Source organism: Lingula anatina, chromosome 7 (assembly GCF_051362555.1).
Source record: "Lingula anatina isolate TDL-2025a chromosome 7, LinAna3.0, whole genome shotgun sequence".
Lineage (NCBI taxonomy): Eukaryota > Metazoa > Brachiopoda > Lingulata > Lingulida > Lingulidae > Lingula > Lingula anatina.
This window is the reverse complement of record NC_141773.1, coordinates 13,879,259-13,904,538: the sequence shown is the minus strand read 5'-3', so window position 1 is coordinate 13,904,538 and position 25,280 is coordinate 13,879,259. Positions and strand designations below refer to the sequence as shown.

General features: G+C 38.3%; 2 protein-coding genes across 9 annotated transcripts in view; one reads left to right on the top strand and one right to left on the bottom strand.

Annotated features, from left to right (window-relative positions):
* The window catches only part of LOC106151065 (dual oxidase), a 50,754-nt gene that overhangs the window by 25,275 nt on the left and 199 nt on the right, over positions 1-25,280 (bottom strand). Inside the window, exons 1-3 of one of the 5 annotated variants that reach the window (XM_087018570.1) lie at positions 21,561-21,719; positions 20,713-20,794; positions 20,246-20,305 (exon numbers count right to left, since the gene is read on the bottom strand). Coding sequence is in view for 1 of the 5 variants with exons in the window: in XM_087018569.1 (XP_086874695.1) it covers positions 11,030-11,040 (11 nt within the window). In the remaining 4 variants the exon portion in view is untranslated. Of the gene's footprint in view, positions 1-3,674; positions 3,881-11,029; positions 11,234-11,735; positions 11,755-20,245; positions 20,306-20,712; positions 20,795-21,560; positions 21,720-25,280 lie in introns of those variants that run through there. The other 4 variants (XM_087018571.1, XM_087018568.1, XM_087018569.1 and 1 more) reach the window with 4 other exon arrangements.
* LOC106157804 (dual oxidase maturation factor 1) overlaps positions 4,333-25,280 on the top strand; it is a 46,227-nt gene continuing 25,279 nt past the window's right edge. The window contains exons 1-2 of one of the 4 annotated variants that reach the window (XM_013533551.2): positions 4,333-4,475; positions 15,462-15,864. The gene's annotated coding sequence lies outside the window, so the exon portion shown is untranslated. Of the gene's footprint in view, positions 4,476-15,461; positions 15,865-21,881; positions 21,991-24,841; positions 25,020-25,280 lie in introns of those variants that run through there. The other 3 variants (XM_013533552.2, XM_087018573.1, XM_087018574.1) reach the window with 3 other exon arrangements.

Below are 25,280 nucleotides of genomic sequence, written 5' to 3'. Positions count from 1 at the left end.
TAGATAACATGTTCATAATTGCGTAACATTCCACTTTCTTTTCTATCACTTGGAGATGTGACATCCATGAGAATATTCCACTTGAAGCACAAATGTCTGGTAAAATGAAGGAACCAGTTAGATAATACTTCAGTGTAAGGTAACCCTTGTTCCCACTCACCTAATATTTCAAAACTGCCAACATTACGTCTTTATGAATTGCTAATTAAGGAGTTCATTCAACCTTTAAGTGAATTACGCCAGCTAAATAACACAGGGTGATATCCAAGTGGGCATTATTAACTCATAATTACTATTTAGCAATGAACATTAAACTGGTCATTTCCCCGTCACGGGTGTTCAGGGGCGCAGATAGGCAGCTCTTTTTAATGGGGGGATTACGTGTTCTTTTCAGCTTAAAAGGCCTATGTGCAAGTCAGACTTAATTGAGGTCGGTGTAACTCGTGAGGCTAGAGAGAACATTACCCCATAAGAACAGCCCGACCATCGGTCTAAACTTATAGCGCATTCAGAGCAGAAGACTAACAGACCCGCGGATCAAATATGGCCGACCCAGTTGAATCTGTTATCAAAATATCTGTCACTGAATTGCCACTTGTTCAAAAATTTCCTTGCTGTCGGTGAACTGGCCTTTTGACCAGTGCCTATGCTAGGTGCATAGTGCTAAAATTAACATGATACATGCCATCATCTTTATTATTTTTTACTTCTTCCTTTTGTATTTTACTAACTAGAATAAGATGCACATTTGCACAGCTTTCGCTTCAATAAGTCGTCCAGTAGTTTTTAGAAGGCGTTTGTATTTCAAAGATGCTTCGGTATTGTTTTAGATTTAACGTCTCCTTACTAGTTCAAGCTATATTTAGAAATTGAATAAAATAGTCATTTGTTTCGTATCATCTGCATTGACAATGAATTTTCTTTTTGATATGGCATGTCCCCTCTAGAATTACTTCTAATTGGGAAATGGATGTATTTCACTTTGTATAGAGTTCTAATTGGACGCCTGACCCCTTGGCTGTGCAAATGCTGTCTCTTGACAGTGTACGTCAAAGAACAAGACTCAATCACAGTCACCATTAATGAAATAGGTCCCAGTTTCACAAAAAAAGAGTCATTTCCAGTTACCAACGTAACAAGGTCACATGCACACACCTTACCCTATCAGGAACAGTGTAACAGCACTCTCACGGACACTTCCACACATCCTTAGCCAGGGAACTGACTTATTTTTATCATTTATCTATTTTTTTTTTAACTGGACCCAGGTTACCCAGTTTAAGCTCTAAAATCAATTCTATATCTAGGGAGTACTCTTGAGCCCAATCATTTTTTAGTGGACACGTTCTTGATATCTTCGATCGACCACCTTTAAATCGGTTCATACAGGTAAACAAAAGTTGACCATGACCTTTCGACGGCCTCCTGGGCCCTTCCCTAAGAACACTATTTAAAATTGTTACACCATACATGGTGGGTTTCCTCTGGTCAGTATTAGCCTACTTAATCACTGCTCGTGCTACAAAAATGCTGCATTTTTCGATAAGACATGGATTGATTAATCTGACAATGTGAACATTGCATCTTATACCAGTATGAAATATGGTATGACTAAGGACGCTCATCAAAGGGAAAGTACACATTAAGACCCCATTCCCATAGTCTACGTGGATCGACCCAGCTCTGCGGTGTCCCTCAAGTGCAATCAGCTTAACTGAATGACTCCCCTCCTCTTGTTTCCAACATTCCCGTATTATCACCAGTGTTTCTGTGTTCTACTTAACGCCTGGAGGAGGCGAGTCATTTAGTTAAGCCCATTGCAGTCAGCAAGACTCCTCACAGAGTTGGGTCGATCCATGTAGACCGATGGGGTATATGGGAACGGGGCCTAAAATCACTATGATATTTGTCTTATTTTGTTTGGAAAGTCCGCAGGTGTTTGTACCGAACTTGCGTGATTCCACCGTTATGGCCCTTTTGCGGATTTTAAGGTGGGCATTTGCACTTTATCATTGTCGTTGTACATGGACATTTGCTACCCCTATTAGGTAAAGAAAATGTTTGTTTTGATTTTCAAACAATCTAAACGACGTTCTCTCATGGTTCTGAATCACCGGGTTTTCGGTTCGAATAACCAGTATTCAAGTGAAATTCGATTTGTACGTTCGTTAAAAACGGTCTTTTTATCTTTGTAGACGTCTATCGTTTGTCATAACATTTTGTATGTGATGAAATCACAAGCCCTGCTATTTACATTCTTGAGGTTGTTTATCAGCCTCGACCGTGGTTTACCTTTTGAGATATTCTATCATCAATGGAACTCTTTTTGTCTGTCATTTCTTCTTTGCCGAATCAGTGTTTAAACATAACCATCAAATATATTTGTAGATTAGTGGTAACCTCAGAATGTAGGAATCATGCAGGGAAATTTATAACTTATTGTTGGTCTTCAAGATTCTAATCGTAGTGTGGTTTGTGTTTTCATGAAGCTACTGATTCAGGGGGAAAAGATATTTATGATGGTTTTTATGCAAACTATGAGTGGTTGAGATAAAGAAGTTTTTAACCACATAACTTGTGACAGTCCTAATGTAGACGTGACTGTCACAACATTTGAATCAGGTAAAATAGCAATAAAATGTAAGGTGTTTTCGTCATGCGACAGGCATTTGAAAAGTCCCAAAATTCTGAAAAGCGTGTACCTTGTATTTTGAACACAATTTTAGCATGCATATGTTATTGCATATACTGCATAACTTCATTCACCGGTGATTGGAACCTATTGTTTCCTGCAGTAAGCCTGATTTGCTGAGGCAGTTCGACTGAAGTGTTATTATTATTTATTATTATTATTAATTTGTTTTTTTTTAATTTGAGTAACATTTCTAAGTCTGATTGAGCCACTAGTACTTAATACCCAAACACGCTGACTAAAATTATCTGTTAGTCCTATGTGTCCTTAGTGCCCCAAAGAAAAGTCCTATGGAGAAACCATGCAGGTAACGTGATGCCAAGCTAATTTGTCCTTGGCGTCATAAGTGAAGAAAAGTGGAGCTTGTGTTCGCGGAAATTAATCACGTGAGCTTACTGGCACTTGCGATGGAAATACTCAGCTTAGAACCTCAAACATAAAACATCCCGTTTCAAATGTGATCGCGCGTGCATGTAGACTACATGTACCCCCCCCCCCCCCCCAAGAAAAAAAATCTGCATACATCATTACTTTTTCAGGCGCAGTGTATAAATATATGGAGGAAAATACACAATTTTTGAACGAGATATAACAGATTTCTGTCACATTTAAGGGTGGAAAGTACTTAAAAGATAATCTCCGTTTAGATAGTGCTTCTACTATGCCGACTGCTATATTGCATGCGAATACACGTTGGCCTCTCATCAGTCAGCGCTCTATGCTACCACGTCTGACAGATATATATTGTTAGACTACCACAAGGTAAACATCCTACATTAGCAGCATGCATTTTACCATCTTAGACAATATAGAGACGATGGCGATGGACGGGAAGACGAAGTCGAATTGAAAGCAACAAGAAGTACGAAGTGGAACACACTATTGGTCGCCTTCTGAGTCTTTGGATCTTATCACCAAAGAGAGGTTAGTAAAACATGGGGGAGTTGCGTAGAATATCAAACAGCTTAAACACTTAACTCACCGTGTTGGCCAGTGCGCACGATGAAACTGAGGCGACCAGACTATTCGAACGCTCTTTGTCCAGTGATCCCCATCACAGTCAATTGATATTTCGGCTGTCTATTTTCAACGGCTGCACACGCCAGCCATGTTTGTTACGGAGGAACCTTACCTTCGCTTTTCGTCATAAATTATCGATGCTAAGCGTCACACACTAGAGGGAGGGAAATTGAAGTATGACACGTACCGCTTTTGTTTTAAATGAGGAGACAGATGGTTTGCGCGAGGGGCGACATACATGCGCGCGCACACGCATACACATATCCCCCACACCGAGATAGAAACGCACAGAAACGGATACAGATGCATGCGAAAAACCAAACGCACATAAACAAGTCGCTCACGCATTAACTTCCACGCGTGAATTCTAAATGATAGCACGTTATGAAATATTATACAGACAACTGTGCTGAAGCTTAGAATAACATACCTTTTTTTTTTCAAAAGTAAGAGAATAGAAAATTTTTTCTGATAAGAATATTTATACATATTTGGCTTTAAGAAAGGGGAAAAGTGTTGCCACAGACGAAGGTGAAAAATAATTTCTTCATGTCACGTAACATCCCTTCTGTCTCCTCGCAATGTTTCGACGACGGCCCGCGCAGTATAAAGCCGTGCATGTCAGAAGTGATAAAGGACCGTCTTCTGCAAACGGCCCATAACCAAGAACTCGAGAGAATCTTTGAATGAATCCTTTCTTCTCACCCCTCCACACTTCGGCATGGGGTCGAACGAGAGGGAAGTTAGCTGAGGCAAGAGCTCTGTAAGTTGAAAGTTTATCTTTTTATCTCAATGTTTCCTTCTGAATTTTTTAGGATACAAAAATGGACAGGTCCTTTTACCGGTATGTTCCATTTCTTAATTTTTTGCAGGAATTGCTTCACTGACTGCGCGTGTTTACCATTGTTGTTGGGTATAGGGACATAGAATATATGTACTGATTTTTGACGCTGAATATGACTTCATCGGAATATCTTTGAGATTGTCCTACAATTTATAAGTGCTGCCATCTAATGTTATTCACCTTTATTCACCGTTATTCACCTTATTGCTGTAACTTCAATGTGTTGGACGGTCTATCCAAAGATTCCCGCAACAATTTCTTTCGGTTCTCTATGTTGTAGTACCAGAATATTAACCGCTATTCTATACATCCTGAGAATATTTTAAAATTCTATATCCGTACGTTTATGCATATGTTATGTGTGATTTACACATGCCTCGCACAAAGCCAGATTTTAACTACTCAAGGTCTAGACGATCGTTTGAGGAATATTGAGTTTTATCACTGGCTATCAACATATAGTTCATAGTTCGTGACAAAAATACACCATCTTTCATAGACAATTGGATTTATTTCTTCTGCGATGCATGTTGGAATTATTAATGTATTCCGGGGGTAATGCCCACATGTAGTATATAAGAATCCAACACGAGCAGAAAGCAATTTATGGATTTAGAATGTGTTGAAGAGACATCTAGTCAAAAAGAATAGGTTTAGTTTCCGCGAAGTCAGTTGCATGGGCGATCGTTATTTTCGAGAGAACGGAACATTCCGATGCTCATAGTTACAGAAGGGTCTTTTGTCACAACCGGTACGAAAACACCGCCATTGTTGGATATAAAAACAAAACAAATTGTTTGTAGATAATGCAGCTGAGCATTAATCATTCTCAACAGAGCGTGGTTTATTTACCGATTTTGCTTAAAGGGTTTGCTTCATGCCGTCAGAATGGCCTGAACGGAACATATTCTTCAGAAAAGATGCCCAACTAACGATATCTTTATCCAAATACACAAATTAAAAGCTCATTTTGTAAATTTTTGGCTTTAAAAAACGTCCTATTTGCTCGGCCTGGGAGTTAATGAGCTACGTGGTCACGTGGTCCAATGACGACAATCGAGCCACTGGAGAACAGAGCGTGCTTAGCTGTCAAACTGAGCTGCATTGTCTACCTGTAAGATGACTTCTCTGGCTTCTGATAAAAGTTTATACTCATTCAAATCTCTTACCCGAGGGGTCTAAATCCTCGTGAAGCTGTGTAAAACCATTTCCCGTCTAGTCATTTCTTTAACAAGCATTTCATTATGGTTATCCCAAGCTGTATAAAACACTGCATTTGAATGAGTTTAGGGAAATGTTGATTATTGCATATGAGGTCCATGTTATTTGTGAAATTCAATTTATTTTATTAAACCGCTGACACTCCGTCTTGCATACTTTTATTAAACTGAGGTAAACAATGCCCGTTACCTTTACAAGTCCTATCTTAATCATCCATCTACCTGGAACTTCCTTTACCTCTTAATTAGAGGGTTAAATGGCATTCAATTTGTCTTGCTTGTATCGAACGCACTCTCTATCTAAGCTTTACTCCAGTTATCTCAGGTAAAAATCTACCTGTGCGTTAGTTACAAAGCGCAGCTCCCGTAGACCTGGGGGTACTAGATAAAATCTGAACACCAGGTTTATCGAGGAGCTAGAGAAAGAAAGGAAGAATTTTTCCTGCACAACTTCATAGGAATTTTAACACGGACTTGATCCAGCTTAGACCTCCAAACTAACAGGGTGACATGGGCAATTTTCACAAACAAATCATAAAACTATATTTCAGTTAACCGCCTTTAAAAATAAATATACCGTTCTGGGTAAATTAAAATAGTTATTAAATCGCAAGAATATTTTTGACTTAAATGATGATTTTATTATTAATGGAAATTAAGCTACTATATGAGGTACATTTGCTGTGATTACGCTGTCCTTCATGTTTTGCGTAAGTCTACATTTTGCTGTATGTGCTTGTAATCTTTTTAAATATGTGCGTACAATTTTTGCAGGTCTGGTTACCCCCCTGTTATGTGATGAGAGTATTAATTTGGCAATTAGTTCCTTAGCTTATTTGATAGAATTGCAGTGTAAAATTTTCAACAAGATGTTGGCGAAATAGCCCATTACTCTTTGTAGGTATTTCCCCCGTCAAAGTTTGTCTAAAATTATCTTTCAATCTTTACTCTTTCAAAGACAGTATAAAGTTACCTGACATATTTTCGTGTAAACTTAATGACAAGCCAAGTGTCTCCAGTTCATTCCGTACTCAATTTTACCCAAGCAAATTTTTTTGTTGAGTAGATCTTTATAGCACGTTGTTATAAGCTTACAAATTTGCAAAAAAAAAAAAAAATTGCGTACTGACGCAGAATTTGCGTTAAGTTATAAAATAATCAATCTTTTAAATTATTTAATATTTCAGATGAAATAATCTTCAGAAACAAATCCTCAAAGCATAAACGAATTAGGATAACGAACCATTTTATTATAGCAGTTCCCATTTTTTCTTTAATATAACGCTCTTTTTCCTGTTTTTCCTCAACACGTTTTCTTCCACGGAAGCCTCAAGATACCCTGAGAGCAATTTCTTTTATTAATGTTCGCGACCGTGTTTGAACTTAATTGTTTAAGTATTGATATTTAACGTCATTTACAAATACCAATAACATAACCCCATGAAATAAATGAGATATATTGAAAAATATGAAAGCCCACCAAGACGAGTTTCATACCTGTTATTACCTGGCTTGGGAATTGCAGCGGTGCATAATTAACAGGTTTGTTGTAAACGAGCTTTTGGTCAACTACAATGCATTTAAAATGCATCAGCAATCAGTAAGTTTGCCAACTGATGACAGTTAATATGAAAGACTACCAGCTCTTGATATGATCTAAACCACCTGAGGTGACCATGATCTAGAGCATCGCAACTATTGTCACCGAAGTTAGTAAGTAAGTCACGGAAGACCGTCACAGACAAAGAAAGATTGTCAACGAGAGCTGCAATTTTGGTGAATCCCACGGCAACACACCGAGGCATAACGAAAATTCCTCAACTCCGTTCAACACAACTTTCCTTAACTTCTCCGTCTGTATGCACCTGCAGCTCAGTTGAGTCTCATAGACCTTTATCGTGATTGTCGTCACAGTACCACGTGACCCAGATCTGTTGCTTCATTTTTGCATATTGAGGTGAGGTTTACTAAAACGCTTTTTTTCTACTAATAGATTGTTTTTATAATTTTTAAATGGCGGGGATCGATTAAAACATACCTCTAGTGTATAGATTGAGTGCTGTATCTTCAAAATTCGAGAAATGGATTTTTACATGAACATTGTCCTTTAAAGGGTTTGCTTCATGCCGTCAGAATGGCCTGAACGGAACATATTCTTCAGAAAAGATGCCCAACTAACGATATCTTTATCCAAATACACAAATTAAAAGCTCATTTTGTAAATTTTTGGCTTTAAAAAACGTCCTATTTGCTCGGCCTGGGAGTTAATGAGCTACGTGGTCACGTGGTCCAATGACGACAATCGAGCCACTGGAGAACAGAGCGTGCTTAGCTGTCAAACTGAGCTGCATTGTCTACCTGTAAGATGACTTCTCTGGCTTCTGATAAAAGTTTATACTCATTCAAATCTCTTACCCGAGGGGTCTAAATCCTCGTGAAGCTGTGTAAAACCATTTCCCGTCTAGTCATTTCTTTAACAAGCATTTCATTATGGTTATCCCAAGCTGTATAAAACACTGCATTTGAATGAGTTTAGGGAAATGTTGATTATTGCATATGAGGTCCATGTTATTTGTGAAATTCAATTTATTTTATTAAACCGCTGACACTCCGTCTTGCATACTTTTATTAAACTGAGGTAAACAATGCCCGTTACCTTTACAAGTCCTATCTTAATCATCCATCTACCTGGAACTTCCTTTACCTCTTAATTAGAGGGTTAAATGGCATTCAATTTGTCTTGCTTGTATCGAACGCACTCTCTATCTAAGCTTTACTCCAGTTATCTCAGGTAAAAATCTACCTGTGCGTTAGTTACAAAGCGCAGCTCCCGTAGACCTGGGGGTACTAGATAAAATCTGAACACCAGGTTTATCGAGGAGCTAGAGAAAGAAAGGAAGAATTTTTCCTGCACAACTTCATAGGAATTTTAACACGGACTTGATCCAGCTTAGACCTCCAAACTAACAGGGTGACATGGGCAATTTTCACAAACAAATCATAAAACTATATTTCAGTTAACCGCCTTTAAAAATAAATATACCGTTCTGGGTAAATTAAAATAGTTATTAAATCGCAAGAATATTTTTGACTTAAATGATGATTTTATTATTAATGGAAATTAAGCTACTATATGAGGTACATTTGCTGTGATTACGCTGTCCTTCATGTTTTGCGTAAGTCTACATTTTGCTGTATGTGCTTGTAATCTTTTTAAATATGTGCGTACAATTTTTGCAGGTCTGGTTACCCCCCTGTTATGTGATGAGAGTATTAATTTGGCAATTAGTTCCTTAGCTTATTTGATAGAATTGCAGTGTAAAATTTTCAACAAGATGTTGGCGAAATAGCCCATTACTCTTTGTAGGTATTTCCCCCGTCAAAGTTTGTCTAAAATTATCTTTCAATCTTTACTCTTTCAAAGACAGTATAAAGTTACCTGACATATTTTCGTGTAAACTTAATGACAAGCCAAGTGTCTCCAGTTCATTCCGTACTCAATTTTACCCAAGCAAATTTTTTTGTTGAGTAGATCTTTATAGCACGTTGTTATAAGCTTACAAATTTGCAAAAAAAAAAAAAAATTGCGTACTGACGCAGAATTTGCGTTAAGTTATAAAATAATCAATCTTTTAAATTATTTAATATTTCAGATGAAATAATCTTCAGAAACAAATCCTCAAAGCATAAACGAATTAGGATAACGAACCATTTTATTATAGCAGTTCCCATTTTTTCTTTAATATAACGCTCTTTTTCCTGTTTTTCCTCAACACGTTTTCTTCCACGGAAGCCTCAAGATACCCTGAGAGCAATTTCTTTTATTAATGTTCGCGACCGTGTTTGAACTTAATTGTTTAAGTATTGATATTTAACGTCATTTACAAATACCAATAACATAACCCCATGAAATAAATGAGATATATTGAAAAATATGAAAGCCCACCAAGACGAGTTTCATACCTGTTATTACCTGGCTTGGGAATTGCAGCGGTGCATAATTAACAGGTTTGTTGTAAACGAGCTTTTGGTCAACTACAATGCATTTAAAATGCATCAGCAATCAGTAAGTTTGCCAACTGATGACAGTTAATATGAAAGACTACCAGCTCTTGATATGATCTAAACCACCTGAGGTGACCATGATCTAGAGCATCGCAACTATTGTCACCGAAGTTAGTAAGTAAGTCACGGAAGACCGTCACAGACAAAGAAAGATTGTCAACGAGAGCTGCAATTTTGGTGAATCCCACGGCAACACACCGAGGCATAACGAAAATTCCTCAACTCCGTTCAACACAACTTTCCTTAACTTCTCCGTCTGTATGCACCTGCAGCTCAGTTGAGTCTCATAGACCTTTATCGTGATTGTCGTCACAGTACCACGTGACCCAGATCTGTTGCTTCATTTTTGCATATTGAGGTGAGGTTTACTAAAACGCTTTTTTTCTACTAATAGATTGTTTTTATAATTTTTAAATGGCGGGGATCGATTAAAACATACCTCTAGTGTATAGATTGAGTGCTGTATCTTCAAAATTCGAGAAATGGATTTTTACATGAACATTGTCCTTTAATAAAGATTTAGCTGTTTTTTATATTCATTTCAACTACATCTCTCTCAATAAAACCTCTCAACAATGCATCGAAATCACTTCGGGAAACAAGCTTCGGCTGCAAAACAGTTACTTCTGCAAACTTCATATAATATGGGAATATGACAGAGAAGGCATGCATATTGAACAAAATAGGCAGGAAAAACCGATAATTGGCGACAAATACTCCATAAAATATATTTTGCTCGGGTACATGTACCCCATACATTTTTCTTAAAGTCCAAAGTCAACCTCGCATTATTCCTTCGTTCACAAACTGACCCCAAAGACGCCTTCCTGACCATTCTTTGAAATTAACTAAATGCTAAGAAAATTCAGTATGAATACAATCCACCGCCAATCCGTTCAAGGTCCCCGTACCTTGTATTAAAATTTGGTAATTTTTTACTAATAAAGATAATTTATTTTCAAAAGGGTACCTCTGAATAATCCAATACCTTTCGGTTAAAAATCTGTATCATTTTCATACTATTATTAACTCGTGTTTTTAGGTTGTATTCAAATCGGTTTACTTGTCCGTACGTCAGCTTTTTAGAACATGTCCTTATGCCGCCTCACTAGTTCAATCCATTAGACCACATCTACATGTATAAGTCATCTAGTGCCCATCTACAGGTATAAGTCATCCAATACCCACCTGTAAGTCATGTATCACCCTTTCAAACAAACTCATAGGTCCAAGGTGTCATCAAAGGTATTTTCATAATTTGAATAGAAAAGGAACTATTTCCATGAGCACTTGATGTTCCAGTATAGGCGTCTTATACCAGGGTTATTTAGAGACAGAAAAGACAGCAACATATTTGGATATTCATCAATCTAGTTTCCAAGCTGTGATGCCAATTATGCTTTTTTAAAGCTTGCGATCAAGAACAATGCTAGATAACAGAACAAACAAGTAAACACGTCGCGATAGACCGCTTGTTGGCAATATGGTTATTGTTTGACAGTATGACAAAGAGACTTCTGTGATAGGATCCCGACCCAGGTCAAACATTGACTGTCGAACTGATAGCAAAAAATAAGTTATATACTGCACATACAATGTATGTATTGTCTGATTAGTGGGTGTATTTGTTTGTGTGTGTGTGTTTGTGGAGAGAGAGAAAGAGGATGGTCTTGAGAATGCCAAATATTGGTAAATGATTGACAATTTTATTCTTGTAGCCGTTTAAAAACTTCAATCGATTTTGCAACTGCCAGAACAGGTCAAAAGACTCCTGGGGTATGCCCACTTCTGATATTAACCATCTAACTTGGTCTCACTCTCTGTCTTGCCCATGTTAAGTGGGAACAAGGTGGAAATGCAGGTTTTTTACTAGTACAGGTAATCAGACACATACCTTTTTATCAGGATGGCTGTTACATGCACCATCATAATCCTCACCACCACCTCTTCTTTGATCTCACCTGTCTGTCGTCTAAAAAGTCTAAGGGTCTTGAGATAATTAAGCTTCGACGGCTAAAATCTGATACATGCAGCCGACTATGCAAACAACGCAATGTCGACTTTGCGACTTTGATCTAAGAGCTTTGACGAACGAATGACCCCAAATACAGGTTTTTGAAAAAGCTAGATTGGATGTTGTCGCCACTAAGAGTAAAATATATTGTCAAATTTGCTCTAAAGGTTTAGTTAAAGAACCGATAAAAAGAGGCAAGCGATTGTTCAGATACTTTTTGAAACGCAACCTAGTCGGCTAAGTCTTAGAAGGTTTACCCCTAAAGTGACTTAAGAGCGTTTTTGAGACACATCCCTTGTAATATTTCAATATTTTACTTGTCTAGACAAGTTATCTCATTAGGCTCTCACACCCACTAGTGCTATATACACCGGTACGGGAGGGTACATATACCTGTTGATAAAACTGCACGACATTCGTGACGCCGTAATTGTTTACACTTCCTCAATTAGAGGGCTAACATCTTGTTTGTGACGAGAGTTTCACCTTTCCGTCACTTCATGATGCACAAGTTCGTCTGACCAAAGACCTCCAATACAATTAACCCATTGCTCTTGCAAAGCGTGTTATCCCCAAGATCAAATGCTTTACGAGTCACTTTCCCGCCTACTAATTATTCCCAGCTAGGAATTAAGTCCTATCTACTTCCTTAATCCACAGGTACTAATAATCGTTCTTCTAGGTTTTACGGTTACAACGAATGAACCTATTTCCAAATAATGTATGTAAATGTTGTAAATTGTTTTTGCAAAAACCCATCGCAGCCAATGCCCTTAACAGTGCGAACCACTGCCCATATAATCTAACGTGTTACTAATCTACAAGTATCCTACACATCCTACAGACCTTATTTTCTTTAAAAAAAGCGATTTCCTGGTCTGACTAATCACTGATAAACCGGTACCTGTAAATGAATTCAATGATCTGTGCGATTTTTAAGTAAACATTTTTCTTTTAGACAGCCGTTTTATTGCCATTACAGGAGGGAAGGTCGAGATTTGACGGGTTAAATCGTTGTATGGATTGGGAAATATATTGCAAGTAGCCTTGAGGGATAACAATTATGACATACGGGACATTTTCAAACGCGTAAAGCGTGCCTTTAGAATAATCCAAATCCTCATATTGTGCAGTAGCAGGGATATTTGTCATTTTTAGAATATGCCTTCATCATTGCCTTCGTCTTCTTTGGTGCCTTACACCGTTTGCCGTGATATTGTAAATCCAAAACATGCTATCATTTCATTTATTTCAATTAGTTGCACTTTGTCCTAAATGTAGTAAAACTAACTCAGTGATGTTTTTTCCTCTTGTGCAGAAAAAGTCTATTATAAGAAACAGCGCAGCTTCCTTCTTTGACCAAATATCTTTTTCGTGATAAATACATTGTGTTATAAGGTACCTGTAGCCTAAAATATAATTATAATCTTGAACAGTTATTAAATCAATGAATTATAGCGAAAATCGATTTAAACTTTAGTAAGTCATTGGATACAATTATTTTTGTTTCAGTCTATCCCATTATTGTGCTGAAACTATCAAAATAAACAACCTTTCAGAAAAATAGCCCCCCTTATTGACCTAAGCGCTTGACCTTGAATGTTGTCACATGTGATACTCGAGAAATCACATCGTCCTCATAAAGTCGACGTTGCACAATGAGATCTCATGATGAGAACTCACAATCTCGCGTTTTTCCAAGGACAAGTCCCAAAGCAGGTTCAACATATGGTGGTAATCCGTTCGTCCTGTTTTATGGCAAGTTGTTATAACACGCAAAAAGGTACTCTACGCTAATCAAGAACATAATAAACATTGTAAAGGTCAAGGGGAAAGGTCATAAATATAATTGAAGTCATTGCAAATATTTCTCCCCTGTCAAAGGGCTATAAGTAAAAATGACTCAATAAACGATACTGATGATGGATAATGACCCAGGGACAGTGATGTTTTTATTGATAAACTGAAAGACAAATCTACACATACATTGTACCATCTTTGACTCCCACTATTATGAGTGTATTGCATATGAGTATATCATGCCCAAAATGCATAGGGACAATTAAGATAATTACCAGTGATACAAGGTTTGACTGTTCAGTTGGGAAACCAGAAATAAACGCTTACAATGAAGGTGTCAGAACTCAATACAAGAGGTATTTGTTATAACTGGTTATGTGAATTAGTAAAAACAAATTAAGTCCTTGTACCACCAATTCATATTTGAAGAGGATTATGAGAGTACTCAATTATCGGTCTATTCATTGGTATCTAAAGGAAAGTCAAGAGTTCTTTCTCCTAGGAGCTGCTTCTCTTCATCAAGTATGGCGAACGCATGTTAGTGATGTTTGCTGTCTTGGGCCGCGCTTACATGAACATGTACGTTTCTCACCAATATTGCATATCTCATCATAACTTTTATCTGACAAGTAAAATTATGTGTTCCCCCAAAAAGAATGTACAATATGCGTCAACATAAGGTCATTTTCTTCATGAGTATCATCGTATCATGGCAAAAAGCAACAGTTCGTGGTCGGTTTCACATGTGTACAATGTAAAATATCATCTCATCACGTGGGGTTGGTCAGGCGACTTTCCAAATGGTACTCGCATGACCTCTGCGAAGGTCAGCACTATCGTCACTGTGCAAGTCTGACAGGTGGCCAAAGAGATGACCACTGTCCGTCGTTACACCATTATTTTTGATGGTATGCGGGTAAATGGCCTTGCGTCCGTGATCTTACAGTTCTGTGACCGGACACTCAAGTACGACTGGAATGCCGGGTCAATCATTGCTTCTTTGATCTTCTTGACTAACCAGGGGTGTGTGTGAACGATGGACTTTATTGCCATTTTTTCGTTATCGTACTGGTCTAATCAATCTTCATAAGTATCCCTCTTCCAACATATAATAATACTTTGTCAACAGTAGCAAAGGGTGCACGATATCTCATTCCACTGATGATTGATACGTTTTTCCACTATTTACCCATTTTTCTCTTTAAGAAGCTATTTTCCTTCTGATAAAGCTTTTGTTGAAAAGTTTTTATATATAATTAAATGACTTTGCTAAAACTTATATACCGATGCACAGTGCCTGGGCCCTTCAAGATATATACATGCATGTGTGTCCTTTCGCAGTTAAAATATTTACACATAGTGATGTGGAAAACAAACCCGAACCAAGAGACTATTCGCATCTCTATTATTTCCCTGAATCTTTGACCTCATTTGCTAAATTTTGAAGCACTTATTCCAATCTAAATGGCAAGGTCCAATGGGAATTATACCCATGCCCTTTCATTTCCCCCTCTTGGACACACCAGTGAAATTATCCAAAAGAAAGAAAATCACGTTACAATTAGGTATTCTTTGGCCACACGAACACGAAAAAGAACTGGGGCTGCAAGTCAAGATTTAACGTCACATACAAAAATGACGTCAGATTATATGACAAAAATTCAGTTTACATATGAAAGAACCCATGCAAGTGGACAATTCCTTTTTGTTGTGCAACAAACAGCAGTTTCAGTACCAAATTCAGATTCAATTTTCTATTTTGTTCGATTCAGAGATGGCGAATATATCATTATGACTTATTTTCAGCTGCCTGCAAACCATTGCGCCACGCCTCACCGAAACTCAACCAAGAGCTTCCTAGCGTTAAAAAGTCTGGGCGTTTCGCAGCCGACTTAGACGTGTCTGGATAGTTAACAAGTTTGCCAAACTGCCGAACTGTGACATCCGAGGAAGTCTGGGACAACGAGGAAATTTACCCTCTGAGTAGAATGATCATCAGCTACGTGGCTAACAGCTAAAGGAGCCTGCGCCAAAAGACATTTATAGACCGACCAACTGCAAGAAGCTGACTTCAGACTTGCATGACAGGCGAGCTGTCAGGTCATTCATCATTCGTCCGTTCGACCGTCTGTCCGTCCTTGTAGATGCCATTGACTGAAACCATCAGCTTTTTTTTTCATTTTTGGAACAGTTCAGGGCGTCTTAATCTGTGAGTATGCCATTCCGAATAATTATGATAGGACTCAAATTGTAAGACGTTCAATTTATTAGGGTGATTGTTTCATTTACTTTAATTTCTCACATTGCGTGAGAGTTAGCCAGATTTGTTAATGGCGCTTGAAGCTAGTGAAAGAGGGCGTGGCATGGAACGGGCGCATACTTTTCCTATCTGGCAGTACTTAGTGGAATGTGTAATTATGATGCTTACTAATTTTGGTGACAGTAATATGTCGCGTGTGCAATTTTCGTAGCGCGTGGCGCAGTAATTGTTGACCAAGGTTAAAATTTCCATGGTCGCTTTCGGTGCCATATTATTGCCTTTCGTGTTTTATATCTCACCGGAAAAGATCTTGGAAGCTGCGTACGTGCTGCAGTAGATTGTTGTCAAATAATTGGCATTTAAAACGGCTTGATTTCTCGTTCATTACCAATAATTGAGCTGTGTTGTTATCACACTTGGTGTATGTGTATATTAATAAAATAATTACCTATTCCTTGGCTGCTTTTACTGCTAAGATATGGAGATATGTGAAATAACTAGATCTAGGCCCTATTCGTACCCCAGCACTTTATCAAATAGCGTTACAAATTCAGCATGACGGATGGAACGATTTGAACTTTGGGATGCTATTTCTTTGTCTAGTTTTCCTTTCTCCATTTACTCTATTTACTTGTTGCTCCTCATGTTGGATAAAACGGTCTAATCATGTGCATTTTCTTTCGTCACTCTCCCCCCTCTCTCTCTCTCTCCCTTGGTGTCATAGGGGCCTTCCGTGATTATCAACATCTTACCCCTTGTAGGGACTTAACGTTTCCAGATTGAAACATCAAATTGTAAAATTGTCTCAAAACCACAGTTCTGACATTACAGACATTACATGTATGTCCCAGGGTTACTGATGAAAAATAACCTTTTTTGAGCCGCAAATTCTTAAGTACCCCCCTGTACCAGGAACGAAGCTTACCAACTCGCCTTAGGGGAGCCTGAACTTTCTTTAACGATAATGACAACGAAAAGAGATGACAATTGTTAATGCTTACGAACACCAGCAAGATGTTTGTTGTATGCAATAGGTTTGTGCATGCATATCGTAATGTGTCTAAAAATATTAAAGACTAATGCCGGCATGTCCAGTTACGCAGTAACGAGATAGTTTTTGTTAAAACATAAAGTTCCTTTTCTTAAAATAAGTTAACACGCAATACAAATAACACACCGATTATGTCTAACTCTTAGGGAGCGTTCAGATAAACACATTGTACTAGCTGGATCGACCCAACTCTGCTGGAGATTCTTCCTAGGTCCAACCACTGTAATCGGCTTAAATGTCTGACACGCCTCCTACATGTAGCGCTGCTAGGGAGTAATTAAGCCGAGCGCGCACGGAAGTTAATTACCCCCTAGCTACTCATAGAGGCTCATCAGACAATTTCATACTGATTACACTGAACGCAATTTAGCGAGAATTCCCCACAGAGTTGGATCGATCTAACTGGTACGATGTTTGAATCTGAATGCGGTGTAAATCTTAATTGCTTTCACCTCACAACCAATAAACTTTACAAAGTAGACCGTTTTTTCGTATCTGTGATCGCCCGAACCTGACCTTATCTAAACTTTATAACCCCCCTTTCTTTATATTCAAGTGCCACACCCCTAAGGCCTCGCTGATAAGCCTGTGCAAACCATGTGGCTAGTCTAAATGATGTATAAAACGCTATGAAATAACGAGTTTTTTTACAAAAAGATTCAATTTTTTAAGGACAAGGTGAGAAATCTGATCTGATAAACCCCCCAGCCGTCGAGACTGAAAGATGCACGATCTTACCTCGTTAACAATGCGGCTCGACACGTTTAAACCCATTAGGCGATCCTAATACAATTTCAAACGCTATAAATTGCTGTTTTTTTACTTTAAAGATAGAAAAGTGGACGTTTGAACGGAAGACTGGCTAGTTACATTATCTAGACAACTGATTAGCTAGCTAAGTTAACCAACTGGTGACTCCCTATTGCATTTATTCAGTCTAATTTAGAAACTGCTATAGCATTTATCATCATTTGCCACATGCAAGCAAGACATGAAAATAAACGAAACAGATAAAATAATTATATTTTACAAGCCTGTGTCTCTCATTATGCTGTCGGAAAAGGAAAAGCTGTAATTTTCCCACTCGTAAAACAAAAACGACATGATGTTGCATAAAAGTACAATAGGTTTCTTTGTGATTTTCATTGTCTTGACAGACGCTTCTGTTCTCTGCATGGGAACTGTAACAATTGGCTGTGAAAGCCCTTCTGGTGGCCTTGAGTTGAATACAGAAAAGCTGCTGATTATTCGAGTACGCTGGAAACGAAAGGCGTGTTAATCTGTTAAATGGATTGCCTTCAGCGAGAGTCTCCACGGAGCTGGATCGCTCCACGTGGACCGATAGCTACAGTGGGAATGAGGCCTAATAGGTCTGTTCTACAAAAAAGTGCTGAAAGTACAAACTGGTGCGACTGAAACAAAATATTAAGCCTGTTTTAGAAATAGCAAGAAATGACAAATGTTTTGGACTAATAGTTGCAGTCGTTTCATACTAGTCGTTTCAGTGGAATTCTACAGATTTATCCCAGACTAAAATAGACCCAAATGATAGTCTAAAACTAAGACGAAATTTCAGCCTCAGTTCCTTTACCAAATTGAACCCAAACAAAAACGTGCTTTTCTCCGTGTTTTTCTACAGTATTAATGACGAGAACATCTGAACAAGGACAGTGCTTGTCGTGACAAAACACATAGGAAGTCTTAGAACAAAAGCTGACTGTTTGGGACACATTGTGGCAAAACGTGTGCATTGAATTGGTCGAGATTCGAAGGACGCATTGTCATTTTAAAAACTGGCTTGTTCTCACAGATTTTTCGTGACTGATTGCAATCAAAGAATCCAATCGGTTCATCTGTTTTTATTCTATTGGGAGTAACTTCCTCAGTCATATTAAGTTTATTAGAAATAATAAAATCGCACTATAAGCCACAGAGACAGATTGCTGAGTCTAGCTTTAAGGCGCCGTCGGTGGACCGCCACAAAGACTGAATACACTTTGTATTAGTCCTCTTACAAGCCCTGCTCTATTAAAACGAGACAAATTCAGCCAACAGGAAAATATAAGCATTAATCATAGGGTACTTCTTTCGGTGTTTTTATAAATGGACAATCATTGTGTCGACGGTGCCTTGAAGTACTTTTGCCTAGACGTGGCACTGTTTTATTTTAGAATAAAAGTCCTACAAATCGCCATGATTAAAAGAAAGCTTCTTTTGGTGTCTTCATGAAACTACCATTAGTCCCCTGACAAAAAGAATACTTATACCTAATGAGGGCATCCTGACGAAAATAAAAACCAGTCATACAACAGGTGATAAATTGCCATCATTTTTAGAACAATTCTTTAGCTTTCCATTTTTTTCCATAAAAACATAATAAGTAAACCGACAAAGATTAATATACTTTGTTCAGACCTTTGCACAAACGTACCTTACTTTTTTTTTGTAAGCGCCAACCAATAAATTGCCTACAGATTATTGGATAATCGTGGGGTGATTTCTGCGCAAATGCCCGTCAGATTGCATGAATGCGGTATACAGGATATAAATGATGAATAAAAATAACTCGAAATAAGCGACCGGGAGGCGGTGGAAGGAGAATTATGATGTGGTACTAAAAAAGAAAAACCGTTTTAGGAGTACCTTTACATTTGACAGGGGTGGAGAGTGAAGGGGAGAGAGAGAGAAGAAGAAGATCCGTTTTAATCAACCACGTCTGATGCGATATTTAACCGCTCAGAGGGTCTTGCCCAAAACTCGAAGCACTCTTGAACCGTAAGTCAAAAGAACCAAGATGGCTGAAAGTGATAACGGTTATTGATGTATATCTGCACGGAGATTGATTGAATTGGTGCTTTGTCAGTACGTTAAAAAATGATTCAAGTATTGCTGAAAACATTTAGCTGTGGTCACATTCAGTGTGTCTGTGAGAATAAAGAAGTTGTGAAAAATACATTCTTCATCAATACAAGTCAAGTGATTAAAATGCCGAGACGGCTGGAATTGCATGTAACTATTACAACACACAAGGCAGAGTGACGGTGCATTTTAGCAAAATGGGTACGTTTCTTTTTCCCATGGTTGTCAATGATGTATATAGTAACCAAATACGGAGATATAGTATATACTGAGTATCCGTTGATAGCAGTGGAAAAGGTATAGAACAAACTATAGTAAAGCAGTATCTATGCAGGTAAATGTAAGGTTGGCGATTCAGCATTTTGCCATCAGAATTATTGCCCTTAGTTCATTTTAGTTTGCAAATAAAGCGACCCCTACCTGGGGTTATTCCCAGACAAGCTTTGGAAGACGAATTGAGGCACCAAACTGCGATTTCACCTGCAAGATAAATACTCCAATCAGTAAGTAAAGTAAGATAGATACCTAGCTAAATAATAAGATAAATTGACAGATAAATTATTGGATAAACTGATTTTTAAAACTTCGGACTAATCAGAATGACTAACAGTTTATGCACTTTTAAAAATATTTCAACTCAACTGATATAATTATCTGAGTACTTTTTTTTATGTATTACTTTTTATATTTGTAGTTGGCAAACTTAGGACTGAAGATTCCATTTTGAAAAATGATTATTGTTCAGATGTAACAATCATCATTTCAAAACGACAATTATTAAGAATGGTTATTAAACATTTCTAAAAAGTAGCTGTTTGAGATTTCAACAATGCAAGTAGGCGCGATAAATTCATGAAGCAGTTTGAAGTTTCAGGTTTACCACTTACCTTTGTCTTTGCACAACGTCGGCAGATCTAAATCAAGCTGTTTTCGGTAGACTTATTTTCTCACCTGTATTCAGTCAGATCCCTAAAACGAAGAATAAACATAAAAAAGCTATTGAATCAGTGAATATAAAACCATCGTATTAAAATATTGCACAAGTACACTCAAATATATCGGGGTTTAGTGCATTATCAATTTCCTAAGATAAAAGATTGAGACCCCGGCATTCGAGTAATGATGAAACGCCACCTTCATTCTTTTAAATCACTGACAAGGTATTTGTAGCAGAAAGAAAAGATAAAAACACATTGTAAATAGACAAGTGCGATAACTTAAACAGAAATTTAAGTGCGGATCAATACTTAGATTGATTTAATGTAGACTTGTTTATAACAACTTCTCCTCAAATAACTGCGATGATAGGCTAGTCGATAAAGTTGTTTTTGTGATAAATGAACTAATACCAGGCCATCTCATGATACCCTACGCCATCTATTTACATAATATCGTCCTGATAAAAAATCTTTCTAATTCTGTAGTATGTACTCATCAAAATGCTCTCAACTTTGAGTTCATGATAAAACGGAAAGTCTCTCACGAAAAGATTTCGTTTTTTAAAAAAGACAAACATAATTTGTTAACGATGTGTTCGTTGAGACTCGACATATCTAAGTTGGCAAAGTACATGTGAATGACTTGGCACGTCTTAAAAAAATGCATCAGCACTGATCAATAGAGCCATCAATTTAAATCACTTCTTATGTACATTTTATGCAAATTGTATGTAAATTAGAGTGGACTTTGATCAGTACAGGCTGATCGATATATTTTAGACAAAAAAAGGTATTACCTTAAATGATTATATTTGACTGCAGCACGCACAAAAGAGTAACGGTTCCCACTCGCTCAGTTTTCGGACGAGCTCGCGCTGAACCTTTGATCGGCGATTTCACAGCGCGGCCTCCTCCAGAATGCTTGGAATCTACTTTTGCGTCATGTGACGCAAAGTTTCGTCAACGTATCAAGCTTATCATGTTTTTCTATTTGATCTTGATTTTGGAAGGCGTCCAACAGACGTTTAGCACCTTATCGGCCAATTGATAGTCAAAAACATTCTTATCTGGTTTTTGTGCTGAATGTACGCCCTCGTCTCTATCGATACATTGGTTAATAAAAAAGCAGGCTGATCGCTTATTCATCTAATTCAACTGGCGACCGTCATCAGTCACCACGGTAAAAACAGATTTTCCCGAAATTTTATTAGTTCATACCGAATTAAGGTAGGTGTTTGTCGCACTTGTTCTTGCACGTTACGTAAGTCGAAAAACTGAGAAGTGTGTCTTTCGGCATGTTTGCAATCAAATGCAATTTTCATGCATGTATCGAACTCAATAGCTCCGAATTGAATCAAAACAGTGTCGCATTCAGTCAGGGCAGTCTAACATGGCTTTACAATCTTTAAACAATGTACATGTATAAATAGGTAACGTCCCTTTCGGACGGCCTCCATTTTGCGTAAAGTAGATTTGTAGGAGTACACTCATATCCGCAGTTTTATCGTGACCTGGCAACCTCTAATATGAATTGGAAAAAAATTCGTCGGATTTTTTGTTTGACAGTTGCAAAACGGTATTTGTTTAAAACGTTTATTTAATATAATTAATTGCAAACATTGTGATCCACTTCTGTTACCGCTATTGGGTGACGTATACAAGTGTGCCTATTTTTTCGATGTCAACTATGTTTATATGTATTGTGGGCAAAATTCTGCCGCGGACTTCTTGTGGAATTAATTGGGATCTCGTTGTCGCCCTTGCTGTTGTTTAGCGCCTGTCTTCGTGTCTGAGAATCATTACATTATTTTCATTAGAATCAACATTTATTTGCCCACGGCATGTGTGGTGAATATTTGTCTCGGCGTTCCATTCGCGTCGCCTTTCGTATCACTACGCGCCAAGTGATGTTTGTCGCCTTAGGCGCACGCGTCCGCCACAGGTCAATGGTGGCATGAAACACTGAATTTGTGAATGAAATTGTTGTTGACTAAATGATTTGCCTTAAAGATGCAACAATTTCGGAAATGACGTGTTGAGTTTATGAATGAACTTTTTAAATGAACCCCGAAGAAATATCCGTAGTCGGTTAAACGTACAACTGCGTTTGTTTGCCAAAATAGTTTTCAGCTGGTTCTTGTGTCTTTTGAGGTTATTAGGTTAATAAATCAACTGCGGCAACAGTGTGAAATCTTGTTGGAGCTCTGTCTTTATACAATCTGTAGAAAGAAAAAACTCAGGTAAATCAGTACATTAAGTGCCAGGTTAAAACCACGTCGCGTTGACCATCTTGGTGGTCAGGTGTCCACCCACCCGTCTGTCCGTCTGCCCGTCCAGCGAAAAGTACGCATCTATGACTGCGTTCCCATAAACCTATCGTTCTAGCTAGATCGATCTAACTGTGCGGGGTTTCTTGCTTATGTGCATTCAGTGTAATCGGCCTAATTGTCTGGCACGCCCCCTAGCAGCTTGAGTAGGCGTGCCGGACATGTAAGCCGCTTAAACTGAATGCAAATTAGCGAGAATCCCTGCAGAGTTAGATCGATGCAGCTAGTACGATGGGTTTATGGGAACGCTCCCTATGCAGTTGTCCATCATAAGGAGAATGAGTGCGGCGCGACATCGTTTTAAACAGATTTTACTGGCAACACGCGTCCCTCAATCCAATTAATTGCGTTTCACCCAAAGTTACAACCTAGTCGACAAACAAGTGCACGTATTGAAACATTACGACTTGTCCTTCATTTGGCGTCATTAAATCAAAAGTAGACAAAAGCCAACGAACTGAACTCAAATCAAGGTTAGGTATTGGCCTCAGTTGAAAATTCAGACTGTTTACTCAGGTTGAGATACAATTATCGGTTCATAGATGTTTCGCATGCAATCACGTTTACTTTAGGCCTACGTGATACATGGATGTCTCATATCTATCGTCCTGGATAGATACTTCGATAGAAAGTCATGATCAATGTGACCGATAATCGTATGTGTTTTTCTTGGAAGATCAAATTTTATAATGAGAGTCGTTCCTGGAAGGTCTATAAAAGCTCCTATCATTCGCGCGCGTGAGTATTGTGAGGGGGGAGGGGGGGCTGCATACCAGGTCCGTAGGCAGCAATTTCAAAGGAGTAAAAAAGGGGACCTTTTACCATGAAACCTGCCTGTGCCTAGATTTAATTAAACGAAGAGAGGATCTTTTCTCTGCCAAAAGGGCGGATCTTTCCACCCCACCCCCCCCGAACCCCCCTCCCTGGTTACTTACTTCTTAGTTAAATAGAAATAAGAATAGATTATCCTTGCAAAACAATACGTATCTAACAGCTACATTTTCTGATAAAAGGCTTCACGTACGATAAAACGTCTGGGGACGGTAGATGATGCGCAGTAGATAGAGCGTCAATTTCCAAATGCAGTGCACCCCCTTCTGAAGGACACCGTGCAATGAAGTACAGAAAATTCGTTAGCTGTTATCGTTGGACATCGTCATAGCGAAATGACGCCACATCCAGGTGAGTCACGAGTGGAAATTGTCCTCCTTGCTGTTTCTGAGAATTGATCTTTCCACTTGGTGACACGACGTCAAGGAAAAGGTACACACCCACGATTTACCCGTATGGCAACGCTTAAAAAGGTCCAATTTTTATATACCGTCATGAAAGCTGCTGACCGGGGAACATCATTTGAAAATTGCGATGAAAATAAAATACAAAATAAATAAATAAAATATTTTTTTACTGACATTCTTGCACTTTTTAGATAGCTCTGTTGCAGGGCCGAGGTAACGATAAATTGTTAAATAAGACTCAAACTTGGTCTGTTTTCAGATATCTTTTTTACTACCCCAATCTGCCCTCTCTGCGTTAAGGACTCTGAGCAGCCCGAGTGCATAATTAAGTATCTGTACGTGCGTGTGTGTGCGTGCGCGCGCGCGCGTGTGATGTGCATCCATCACTCCCCTCAGTGCACATCCCGCGGTTCATCAAACAACTTGATTACCATCGAGCTAATTATTAACACTCGCCATAGGGTACACGCAATATATTGCCTCATTGTCATTCCAGAGGGACAGTGCATGCACTCCTTTGGCTTGTAGGTCCTTGGGACCAATTTGCATTAACTTACTTTCGTATATACATACCTCTGTATTAGCCACCACAAAAGGATTTTAACAAACAATAGGAACACTATAACACCGGTCTTGTTCTCGGCGATGAAACCTAAAGTTGGATGTGTGAGATGGGCCGATAAAAAAGATGGTGAGTGCATTTGTCCCTTTAGGTGATATTACTTGTTTACTTGCGTCTTGGGCTTACTGATTATCCAAGAATGTTAAAACAGAGATTGAGAGATTTCTTTACACGCACGCACAGTTTGAGAGTTGAAAACATGCGAACGAGACATTGTGTTATTTTTTGAAGAAAAGTTACCGGCAAGATTCATTACTAAAAAGCGTAAGCTATCCAAGGCGTCCCTTAGTTACCTTAGCATTCTGTCAAAGAGATCACTTAATGACCATG